This window comes from Eublepharis macularius, chromosome 2 (assembly GCF_028583425.1).
Source record: "Eublepharis macularius isolate TG4126 chromosome 2, MPM_Emac_v1.0, whole genome shotgun sequence".
Taxonomy (NCBI): Eukaryota; Metazoa; Chordata; class Lepidosauria; order Squamata; family Eublepharidae; genus Eublepharis; species Eublepharis macularius.
In genome coordinates, this window is record NC_072791.1 from 93863638 (window position 1) to 93876638 (window position 13001).

Genomic DNA, 13001 nt, shown 5'->3' on the forward strand with positions numbered 1-13001 from the left:
AACATGCTCAGTTTTCCATAAAGAGTAAGAGGCATATGATAGAAAGGGTCACACACTAGTTCCGCATGTTCAGACAAGACCCTACTGGCAGCTTTCTACTGAAGCTTTCAAAACGTCAGAACGGTGGAGTTTCCTCAGCTTGCCCTGTTTCTCTTTTCTTAGTCGTTATGCCTTCTAATATCTCTATCACTTCATTCTGTTTATTTAAAGAATATTTAAAAGCGTATACATTATATCACTTCATTCTCGAGCACTTTCTGGGGAGGGGGTTCAGATTATTGTTAACTGACATTTATAGAACAAAAGTAAACAAAATCAGTATTTAGAATTCAGTGGCACTTCTGTGGTTGTCTTTACTTTGAAATATTTATTTATTTAGTGCATTACAAAATATCCCACAACATTTTGTATTGTGAAAAATATTAAACACTGGAGGTGCAAAACCAAGCTGTCACTATCAATTTCCCCAGCAACAGTAAAGTTGGCATATAAGCAGTCAGCTCCCAGGAGAAACTCACTAAGACTGAAATCCTACCAGGGAGGAAGTCCATTGAAATCAATGTGACTTACTTCTGAGTAAACATGTATAGGCTTGGGCTGCACTACCCATGCTAAGAGAAATTGCAGAGTATATCAACATACTCTTTTACACCATGATTTTGCTTGCAACCATATAAATACAGGAAACTCTTTTATAATGAGAGATTTATACATATGAAAAAGTATACTACAAAAAAGTCCATATAATCCTACCAGTGTAAAAGCAAAAAAAAAACCACTCCATTTTTTTCAAATATATTAAATGAACAATCTCAGAAATTCCTTTACATATAAACAGCAGTCTAATATAAACCTTCATGTCTTCATTTTATCCTGTTTGTTAGAACTGGTAAAAGCTTCATCTTCGGCAGGGACTTTAATGTGTTTGGCAAGACCTTCAGCAGTTAATATCTCTCTGTTTAAGGCAAAGTAAACGTTACCTGGCCTCTGTTCCCAAACCTATGGAATTATGAAATCATATGTCAAACTCTCTATTTGAAGTGCTTAATAGGGGTGTGCATTATGAAATTCCTGACCTGAAGATATACATGGAAACCACTGTTTCAGGTAATTTTCATGATTTTCTGGAATGGTAACACAAATCCAAGATGCCTGGGAATTACAAAAACTCTTCCCCTTAAAAATCTCAATCAATGATGTTTGGAGATGAGCTGCAGAGAGCTGCCATTCTCATTTGTTCCTTCCTTTGTGGGGGCAGAGCCCTCCCCTCCTCCACATAACAGCCAGGGGCGCCTTGTTCAGTGGACCACAGAATTAGAACCCTTGGTCCAATTTACTTGAAAATTTGTTGGAAACCAATTCTACCTCTGAAAAAGTCACCCATATGGAATAATTGCAAAGCTTCTTGCTCACTGCTTCTTCCCCTCCCTTTGTGGGGGAGGATCATTTTTTTCTTGCAATTATCTTGGCTGGGGGCACCTTGTTCAGTAGCCCACAGAACTGGAACCCTTGGACCAATCTGCTTGAAACTTGGGTGTTCTTTAGTGAACAGGCAGCCTTAGCTCTGCTGCAATTGTGGCATCATTCTGTTGAAAAACAACCACTCCAGCCCTTCTGAAAAAGTCTACCATAGGGAGTAATTGCAAAGCTGCCATTCTCCTTTCTCACTTTGTGAAACAAACAACATACTCCAACAAGGATGACAAACACAGAGTTTTCTGAGGAAAGGTAATTTTTTTGAATTGTCAGTTAGTCACTGTAAGAGAAGGAAAATGAAATGAATGCAGACAGGGTTTTTTTTTTTTTAATGCTCGTAGCCAGAGCCATTTTGTTATGATAACAGTCAGTGCAGAGAACTGCGCCTCTGCCGAAAGGCATCTACATTGGGGGAGTTATAACATTGAATCCCTGTGTTCAGTTTACTGAACTTAGGAGAAGAGAGGGAGAACTATGTTCTGTGAAAATTTAACTCAGTTATCTATATAAACAGCTGCCCCAGACCCTCCAATAGATTCCCTATTGAAAGTAATGGTCCTGAAGCACTGGAACTTGGAAAGCCACATGGATTTGAGTCCCAAACGAGCAACCTACACAAACATAAGCAATGGTAGAAAAACCCAGATATGAAAGTGTAATGAATGTTTTGGTCTGCTTACCTAGTACTTCGCATTACTAGAAAATATCTGAATCTACAATTTTTAGTCTTTAATAAATAATTCATCTGAGGTTGAAACTGACTCATAAAGAGACATTATTTGCTACATATTACACATACACATTCTAAAATCATCCATTCTATACTCAATATGCTATACTACACACATCGATTTTAACAGCAGTTCCCCCAAACAAATACAGTATGTTGAAGGTGCAAAAAATTCCTAGGTCCTCTCCCAGCATTTTCTGGGGATAAAGAATGATAATTTCTTTAAACAGACTATTAACTGTTTTAAAGCTGTAGTGCAGATATGTTCTTAATATTCACAAACACTTTGCAATTGAATCCTTATACCCCTCCAAAACAGAGAGTTGCTGCTGGTAGCATAAGTATTGTAATATTGTCATTTCCCATGGGATTCCACAAAAATGCAGCTTTTGCATAATGAAATAATTGTAAGTAATTACCACATGATCTGTGTGACCTAGCTTGAGAGAAAGTGAAATAGCAGCACCAATCACTATGGATTACATCAACAGTTTCTAAAACAAAAAAAGATGTAGATTAAATCCAACTCATCCAGCCATGAGGTTGGATCCAACCCTACCTTACTTCTCCACCAAATTTGGGCCATTTCCACACTACTTCATCTGGAATGCTGCAGAACATCGTGAAAAAACCGCAGAAGATAGCGTCTTCTCGCACAAGTTTTGAGCGACATCGCACAAAACTCACACGAGAAGACGCTATTTTCTGCGGTTTTTTGCGACATTCTGCAGCATTCCAGAAGGTGAGTAGTGTGGAAACGGCCAAAGTTTGAAGCTCTTCTGTTTAAGTTGGAGGAAGGCTCCTTAGGATGGAGGCAGGTTGGGTCCTTAAATATGAATATCTGTCATTTTTTGTTTTGTGTATGTAAAGTCATTTATCTTCTCATGCTACCTGAAGAAGGTCCTATCATACTCATTCTCTGATCCCCAGGAGCTGATTCATTAAAAAGTATTCATTTACCCACTGAGTGTATTTTATTCTTTGGAACAAAATTGGATACATTTAAATTGAATAAATGGCATATATTAAAGAGTAACAATGCCTTTTCAGTAGTTCCATACAACCTAGGCACAAGGTAGTGATGAATTGTCCATTATTTATCATTGATACAGAGTTAAAGAATCAAGAATCAGAGTTAAAGAATCAACTGGATGCCATAGGATTGAGAAAGTTATAAACGGGAAGCAAGATGTAAATTAATGAGGAGGGAAAGGTGCATTTAGAGAAAAAAGAAATGTCCAATCTAGAAAAAGACAAAGGAAGTAGTTTGCTTGGAAGATTGGATTCTTACGACTTCATCTGTAAATATGATAAATCTGCCTACACCCACGTTCTGTAAAGTTAAAAAATGTCACATGACTGTAATGGATGGTGACAGCTTTGGTAGGAACAGTATATGAGAAAATATTGTTTCTATGGCATGCCTATGTGTGTTTTTTCTGTAAAGGAAGGGGGAAGAGGAGTGTACCTTTGTATTTACTTAAATTACCAGTCAGAATTCAAATTACTGTTCTTCCCCCCGCCCCAAATTCTTCTAAATACAAACTAGACATCTGAGAGAACTGTTCTAGCTTAGCTTTCTTTTTGATATCCTAGATTTCCAAGTAGATGATTTCCCCCTTCAATATTGGGCAGCACTTAATTTAATTTCCTTATATGAAGTTTTACAGTTTAAATATGGTGATTAATCTAGGGGAAACTAGGCTAATGTTATTGTTGCTCACACGTTGTGTCAGACATTTCATTTATTGATTTTTGGCAACATTTTTGTCACATTTGTATCCTGCCCTTTGTTCAAAGAGCTCAAAGTTGCATTTTGGCTTCACAAAAATGAGATTGTTAGGCTATGAGATAGTGTATTGATTTTTATACCTCTAATGGGATTTAAGGCTGGGTTTCCAAACCCTCATTGGCTTTCCCCATATGATAGTTACACTATAGATTTCACTGTACAATTGACCTTCCCAAAGAATTTTGGCACTGTGACTGTCCTTGATCCTCCAACATACTGCTAATGACCACAGCCTGGGAAATTGTAATGTGAGCCAAAGCTCAGTGAACTATGATTTCCAAAAGCCCTTAAAAAGCCCCTTTCACTAAGGTCATGGATCTTTTGTAGGTACATGACAGTTATTAATGTATCTTCCTTTCAAGAATCAAAAGCTTCTGGCCATCCCTAAACTGTGGATCATAAATGAAGGAGGAGTATAGTACTACATGGCCAACAAAAGTCACAGTCCATAGATTCCATTTGTTTCCTTCCTATTCCTACGCAGCTGTCCCTGAGAACAGATACATGATTTGCGTTGAGCCAATGCCTTCAAGCAAACGTTGCAATGAAATAAAAGCAAAGCCCTCTTTTCTCTCATATGATGAAAACAACAGGCCTTATTTGTAAGCACCTAAGTAAAAAGTAATGCCCTATGATTCCCTCTCATTGCATGCATCTCTCACAGCATTGTGGTAAATCACATTTCGCCTGGAATACAAAGTCTTCACAAGAAAGGCAAACACATCACCAAACACATTCATACAGAGCTATCATAGGTCACAGAAATCTGTGTACGCTTTTCCCCACAGAAGGACATATTTCAAATAAAATAATTTTAACACCAATAAACTGCAATATTCCTTCTTCCCAGTAGAATTAGATCCCCCCTCCCCCATTTTGTACATAAATAGAAGAAAAGTGTCTTTGAAATATTTACATCCACAAGAAATCCATTTTGGTTATGATGTGGATAGTTTGATTTGATTTTAAAAGGTGTCTCTAGTTCTCATTTTCTCTCCATCCACGGGCATTCTTCCCAAATTTATATACCAGTCTTCGGCCATCAACTCTTTCAAGAATTTCTCTTTTGTAATAGTACCTGTTAAAAAAAATCATTTTGTCAGATGTATAAAAACTATCTGACTGATTTACGTAAGATTTACACATCTCTAATATTCTTGGGATTGCACTCATTTAGCAATAACGCTAATAGCCACAGAACCAGGTTCCAAGTAACATTTCAGTGTCATAGAATGCAACATCACTGTTCGCCACAGAGTGTGTTGATTGTGTTGTATTACAACTCCTGTATCAAGCAGTTATAGGGGACATAAAAGAACAGCATTGCGGGGGCATTTTGGGGGTGCAGGGGGAGGAATGACAGTCACATTCAGCGGGTGGATATCCGATCCACAGAAATGCTTTGGTTAGATTCAACCCTCAGATTGCATCTTGTGTCTTTCACATGGGGCAGAAACACTTCAGAGAGATGTTCATATAATGAAAGTAACTTGCCTCATCATATTTCAAGTTTTTCGACTTTACAGTATGTGATAGTCCTGTGATTATAGTTCACTGGTCTTTTTAATGTATCAAACATACCACACACAGTAGATATCTAAACTAAGTAAAACATTTTTGCTCTTGTTACCTCATGGCACGGCTGAGTTTCTCATAAGTCATGCTGCTATTGTTCTTCTTCTTTCCCCACAGTTGAGCCACTGCCTCTGATTTTAGGAATCGGAAGATGCCTTCAGTCCGGTCTTCCCATTTAATTAACCCTGGGTTCTTCTCCGGATGGAGGAGAATGTCTCGTATGAATTCCCACAAGTGAGTTCCTCTAGGAGCTAATATAAAATGGTATTAGAAGAAAAACTTACTTGGAGAGAAAACATTTCCATATGTGAGAGGATTTTTGATACTATTTTTAAAAGGAGACTATTGGCTGCCCAATATATAGAGACAGATTTGTCTATATAAGATTGGGAGCAAATGATCGTTGCAGCTTGTGTGCACAGACATACATTCAAGACAAAGAATCCATATAGTTTTATTTCATATTATATTATTAATTCCCAATTAGTATATTTTTAAGCAGAACAACAAAAATGGCTTTGAACTGCAAATTTTCAGTTTACTCTAGCAAGATAAAATCATAACTTGTTTATGAAAAGGTAAGTATATGTGAAGATGAACATACAGAAAGTGACATGTCCTTAAATCTTAATAAAGCCTGCATTCACATGTAGTGACAAATCATATCTTGCTGTTATATGAATAGGCCTTGGAATTCCTTGGCCTCATGTTTTAATTCAGGTTTAGAATCCTGGTCTGTAGCCAAGGGGAAAATAATATAATTTGTAATTTAGAAGTAATGACAAACAGTGGGTTGCTTGACACCAGCAAACAATTCCAGAATTTCACATGAGGGATGGAAGTAGGGTTGCCAGTCACAGGAATCTCAGGACCAGGAGAGCAGTGGCAGGATATGGGGGCAGCTAGAAGCAATGGTGTGAGGTCACTTTTGGGGAAAACTGGAAGTGACATCATACATTTCTAGGAATCACTGTAAAATCATAGAGTTTCTGGGGATTCCTAGAGATTACTGATGCCACCTCTGAGTTTTCACCAGATGTGACATCTAGGGGTCTGTACTAAAAAAAATAATAATTGGATTTTGGTGTCCAGAATACTACATATATTCGGTATTCCCAATATTTAGATCCAAGCTGAACAAGCTGTCCCCATCCATTCTCCATTGTTTCCTATGGGGGAAAACACCCAAGGTTTTCTCCAGGACACAAGAAGCCTTATCCAAACACACAACAGCAACCAATGACCAAAAACCACCCAGTGTAAACAGGACCAACAAAGCCCACTAGAACCAATGTCATAGCAGAGAATCACAGCAGAATCAAACTGAAGCAATAGACACTGTTACAAGTCCTACAGAACCAGTATCATTCAAAGATGCCAGACAGAACCCAGGGCCAATGCAAGCTCAATAGAATCACCAACAAATCAGAGAATCCCAGCATCCAACCTAGCAAGTCAGTAATACCAAGGCAGCAGTCAGATTTTGCAATGGCACATGACAAGCAAGCAGTACTAACACAGTATTGCCTTCCTGCCCCATCCTCATGTTGTTTGGGAAGCCTGGGAAATCTGCAAAGGGGAGGGAGGAACAAGCTACTGCAATCTTCAAAATCAGACATTCCTGAATATATCCAGATTATTCAGGAATGTAAATACTGGTTTATCCGAATATCCCCGTATAAGCCGGATATATAAGGCTATACTGAAATAATACAAAAAAGGGTTTGGGGTGGTATATATTTGGGTTGGAAATACTGAATCACACATCCCTAGTGACATCACCCTATTGCTGATGGCTGCCCCTCTTTTGTGCCTCCTAATCTCCCTGGTTGCCAGGCTGGTGGTGGCCTGGCAACCCTGGATGGAAGAAATGAGTGTGAACCCACAAACTTGCAAGGCCCATTTTCATAATGAAAAATCATGCTTGAATGCAGCAAGTGTATCTAAATAATGGGGGATGACTAGAGTTTATTTATATTATCCTAATTTCTGTTCTTGAAATGATTTATACAAAGTAGTGAATTTAGCATAAATGGCAGGAAGGGGTAGTCACTCACCCACCCCATTACTTCTCCAGTCAAAACTAGCCCCCTCTGGGTTGCTTTCATTTTTTTAGTCATTAAAATATTGTTATCCCACTGATCTTACACCTCAAGGCCATTTAGAAAGATTAGCTTCAGCGGAGAAGAGTGAAGGTCAGTTCTTGTATTGTTTCCCTTTGGAAGTAAAAGCAACTTGGGGAGCATTTTTTTGATCAGGGAATTGGTGTGGAGGAAAGGAATTAACACCCTCCCCTTCTCCAGCACCATGAACTGTATTGCCTACCTACCACTTCCCTGTTTGGGGGGGCTCAGTTCCTTCGTACAGAAAAAGGGACTGTTGTGACTTCATTAAAATTGCTCCCAAGAATGCTATTAGAGAATCTTTAAATAGTAGAAAAATGAATCCTTGACCATTGTAAGACATTTTTGTGAACCTTGGCTAGCATGTCATTCCTTTAAATGGGAATCATATCAGTAACATGGAGTGTAAAAGCAAACTCAAACTTATTCATTAAATTTCAATTACTGTTTTCTGCTTTGAGCTAAGAAAAAGTATGAAACCAAGCAACTATTTGTAAGAGTGCCTTTAAATGAAAAGAAACTAACGAATGAATTGGGGTGTACTGTGCCAGTGTGGTTTAAGTGATTAGCCTGTTGGAGTATTGTTTAGAGCTTTCTAATTCCCACATAGTCATAAGCCTCGCTGGGTCACCTTAGGCTAGTCAGTCTTGGTCTCAGCCTCATATATCCCACAGAGCAGTGGTGAGGATAAAATGGGGGAAATGTATACCTTCCCCAGGTGCTTAGAATAATGATGGAATAAAATATAGTAAATAAATATTTATTTTGAATACAGATGATCAAACCCTGGAGTCAACGTGCTAAAATTAGTAGGTCAAGGAGCTGCTGCATTCAGGTAAATATGATCCAGCCAAGTTCATTAGTTGTTTTTTCACTGCAGCAAAGGGAATGGGTATATGCATGCCTAGGACTAATACCAGGATGCACATTCTTCTTGGAACAGCAACAAAGTGTGATGGACAGTAATCTTATTTGTGGCACCATTTAAATCCATGTAGTCTACATTCAGAATTTTCTGCTCAATTTTTTTCCTTTTCTCTCTTACTGTGTAATCAGCTTCCGCGCATTGTGACAACTCTGTATAACTCACTTACTGTGTTTCTTGCTGTGAGATTTTGGGAGGTGGTCTTGTGTTTTTTTCACATCTGTAGAATCTTCTGTAACAGAAAAAATGGGTCACTTTGCATTGTATCCAAAATTGCATTAAATCTGGCTCTAAAAAGGGATTACTGAAAATTGTGGAACAAATCTGTTTTTTAATTGATGACACAGACCAAATGGACAGATTCTTGTTACATCAACAGGATAAAAACACTGAGGATATATTTAGACTGGAAAGTTTTTCATATGATAATCTAATGGCATTCATGGAAGAGATTGCACAACCAGCATGATCTCATGATTTGTCACCATTTTAACAATTATTGCTTAGAGCTTTTTAAAAATAGTTCTTCAACAGGCTTACAATAATAATAAAAATATTATTAAGATGCATCAAAATTCAATAACAAGTAAAATCAATATAAAAATAAAACAGCAGCAATATTACAAAATTAGCAAGCTCTAAAACCATAAAAGACTTGGCAGAATACAAAATGTCTTCACTGAGTTCTTAGAAACACCAACTGACAGGCAAGACAGATATCACTGGGGAGAAAATATCATAATACAGTTAACATTACTAAACTTAACAGCTAAGAACTTTACCATATTGAACAATAAATTAACAAGATAAACTTAACTGAGAAATAAAAACATGGGGAGGGACATTCACTGAGTTAACCTGGGCCCTGATTATTTATCATTTTAAAGACTGAAACCAGCACCTTGATTTTATCTAGGCACAAACAGGCAGTCAGAGAAGAATCCAACAACACAGGCATTTCATGCACTTGACACCTGGCTCCAACTAATAGATGGGATGCCATATTCTAAGCCAATAGACGTTTCTGAAATCTTTTGAAGTGCAGCCCCATGTATAACACATTACATCAGTCATCGAAAACTTACTTACAATGCAATCTTAATGCACAGTAACTTCTGCATAGGATTGTCCTGCATCTAAGATCATGGTCCTTTACCTCTAGTAAAGGGTTTAAGTAGCAACTCAGCTGAAGCTGAATATTCCTGTCGCTCTTTAAAGCTATGCAAACTTTGTGCCCCTCTTTGCAGCTACAGTTTTGGCTTTAACTGAGCATTTAACATTTTTGATTCTCTGAGTTACCAATAGTGGAAATGTATACAACAAAAAACACTTTGTGGTTAATACCACACAAACATAAGAATAATGAAAAACAGTCGCCAGATAATTTTTTATATTTAGATCCCATCCTTCTCCTGAGACTCAAGGCAGTTCACACATGCCAAAAGTGGCAATAAAAATTAAAACAATGTAGCAGAGGTAAGGACATATATAGAAAACTGTAGTCAAGATTCCCAACAATATCTTCTCAGCAGTTACTTTGCTTTCCACAAACAGATACAAACAGGAGATTAAGGTGATATCTTTTCTCCATCTGACCTCAGCACCTGCTCTTCCAAGGTTTACTACCTCTGAACATGAACATTCCACTTAACTACTAAGGCTTATTGATCTCAATAAACCTATTCCTTTCTTCATGAATTTGTCTAATCCTTTTTAAAAGCCTTAATAACTTGTGACCATCACCATGTCTTAAGGCAGTGCATTTCAGAAGTTAATCACGCAATATATGAATCAAGTAATCCTTTCGTCAGCCCTGAACCTACTTCCTATTGCCTTCATTGGGGAACCTCAAAATCCTAATACCACATGTGACGGACCCACAAGGACTTCAGGGGCATCTCATTTCCCCTCCCCCACTATTTTTCCCCTGCTTTGAAGGCCCCCATAGCCTCTCCCCTTTTCCTGCTTCCTTGTATCCTTCCGTTTCACCAACCAAACTACCTTATTGTTTTATACTTATTGTAATCTGCCTAGAAAGCTTTGGTTATGGGCAGTATAGAAATGAAATAAATGATAATAATGATAATACCTTTATCTTCCCCCAGTCCAGATTTCTCTCCCCTCCTCATAGCCTAATTGTGTGGTGAGAAACCTACTAGGATTTGTGAGGGGCAACAAAATTCCAACTGTACCCCCTCCTCACACTATTTTCTCTTTCCCTCCTCCTGGCAGCAGTCATATTCTCTTCCCTTTCCCTTTTTCCTTTTAATTCCTATCCACAAATTAGCCTATCATTTATCTGTCCCCATCTTCAGTTATTTCTCCACAATGAGGACCCAAAGCAGCTTACATCATTCTTCTGTTCTTTTTTTTTATCCTCACAACAACCTTGTGAGGTAAGTTAGGATGAGAATGAATAACTTGCCTAATGTCACTGAGTAAGCTTCTATGGTAAAGTGGGAATTCAAACATGGATGTCCCCATTTGTGGCCCAACACTCTAACAACTACACTTCACTGACTTTTGTGTTGTGGCTTCTGTTGAACAGTAGCAAGTAGTTGGGCCTGAGTAAGTCTTGCAAGTATTGTAGCAGCAAGCTGCTGGTGGTTGCTGCTGGGCCTAGCCCCAATGAGTCCTCCTTGAAAGGCCAAAACAGCCCTAGAAAGGGCTTTGAGGCTGGCAATATCTTGTGATTTCCTAACAACAAGTACTGAGAGCACATTAGTTTGTTAAAGCTACACATGCTGCTTCAATTATGTTGGGGTGGGGGGAGTAACCCGATAGTGGGTTTTTTTTTTTTAAGACTTCAGATTTTTCTGCAATGTTGGGGCTTTTCTCAGGGTTGTAGAAAGATGTGCTTCTGGTCTGTTCATTGTCCCAGTCTCCAGATTTAAGTATCCACAGATGGAGCCATGCTGAAAATTAGATATATTCATAAGAGGGAAACATTTTCCTTCAAACAAAAGTGTAGCAAGAGTGCTAGCCCTGCCACACCTAACACAAACTCCTGTATTGGTTCTTTATTCTCCAGAATTTTGTCCGGTGTATAACCTTGAAGACTCCCCACCCTCCTGTTATTATCTTGGAACAGATATAATGCAAACTGTATGTAGTGGTATTAGTGTAACGTATACCCACCTGTCAGAACATATAATGATCTGGCAAGTGCAGTTTCTGAGAAAATGAAAATGTCAGGTAGTCCAGGGGAAAAAGCCGATGTTATTAGAAAATCTTGGCACTTGGGACTATCTGTTTTGTTGCCAGACATAAACAGTACAATCCTACACAGAGTTACACCCTTCTAAGCCCACTGAATTAAATTGACTTAGAAGGGTGTAACTCTGTTTTGGATTGCAATACTAGAGACAGGCTATTTTTTTCCATTGATGCAAATGCCTTGAAGAAGTATCCAGTTTCAGAGTGCTGGTAATTCTAATTTAACAAAGATAGAAAATGTCCTCTGTTTATTGCTTATCTCCTAAGCAGAAATCTATATGCTGAATTCTGCCTAATCTATAGCAGAGAATCAGTTTCCATTTATCTGTGGGACATCCAGTTTCCAGGAACCTTTGTTGTGTCTGCCCTGTGGGATATTTAATGCCAGGGAAGCTTAAAGCCCACACACATTCTTTCACCTACATACATGAATAAACAGTCACCACAGCTTGCTTTCCATGCAAATTATGTATTTGCATGTGCAAATGCCTTACAGTAAATGCCAGGTTATGTACAAACTTGCCTGAGGTTTTTTTTTTTTTGAACTTTCATAAGCAGTCCAGGAAAATAGGTATAAACAAGAGCAGGTTTCCATTAGGTCCTGCTGAAAAAGGAAAGCATGTGGGTACTTCACTGGGAAAAAATCAGCTTATTACATCTCTACCTCTTTTCCTGCACTGCCAAATTCAGAGGACACCATCTTCCTCCATAATTTGCTGAGCTTGTGGGAAAGCCATGAAAACTAATTAAGGCTTGATATTTCTGCCCTAACTGAAACAAACCTCAAATTATTAAGGATTTTGCTTTGTGAAAGATAATCCCAGGAATTCAAAGCTACTCTCTTTGATTCCTAGGAAAGAATACCTTAAAGCCTAGTTTGAAACAATATATTTTGACTGTGTGTCATTGATGTCTTGGGTAGGCTTGCTGGGCCTCCAACTATGGCAGAAGGCCTCCTACTGGCAAGCTCCATTGCCCACTACTGCTTAGAGATGGGATGAACTGAAATACGAACCAAAGTTTGTGACGAACTGGGCTGGCTCGTGGTTCGCGAACTGGTGGTTCATCAGAGCCCATTTCTAATGAACTGCCATGAACTTTAGGCTGGTTCGTTTGGTTCGTTTTTTTGGTTTCTCACTGCAGACAGCCTGGCGCTGATCAATC

The 13001-nt window shown here is 38.4% G+C and overlaps 1 protein-coding gene across 2 annotated transcripts in view; it reads right to left on the reverse strand.

Annotated features, from left to right (window-relative positions):
- Positions 1–347: 347 nt before the first annotated feature.
- EHF (ETS homologous factor) overlaps positions 348–13001 on the reverse strand; it is an 82484-nt gene continuing 69830 nt past the window's right edge. For both annotated transcript variants that reach the window (XM_054971675.1, XM_054971676.1), the window contains exons 7-9: positions 8791–8853; positions 5629–5824; positions 348–5076 (exon numbers count right to left, since the gene is read on the reverse strand). In XM_054971675.1, coding sequence (XP_054827650.1) covers positions 4977–5076; positions 5629–5824; positions 8791–8853 — 359 coding nt within the window. In that variant the 3' untranslated portion in view covers positions 348–4976. The remainder of the gene's footprint in view (positions 5077–5628; positions 5825–8790; positions 8854–13001) is intronic.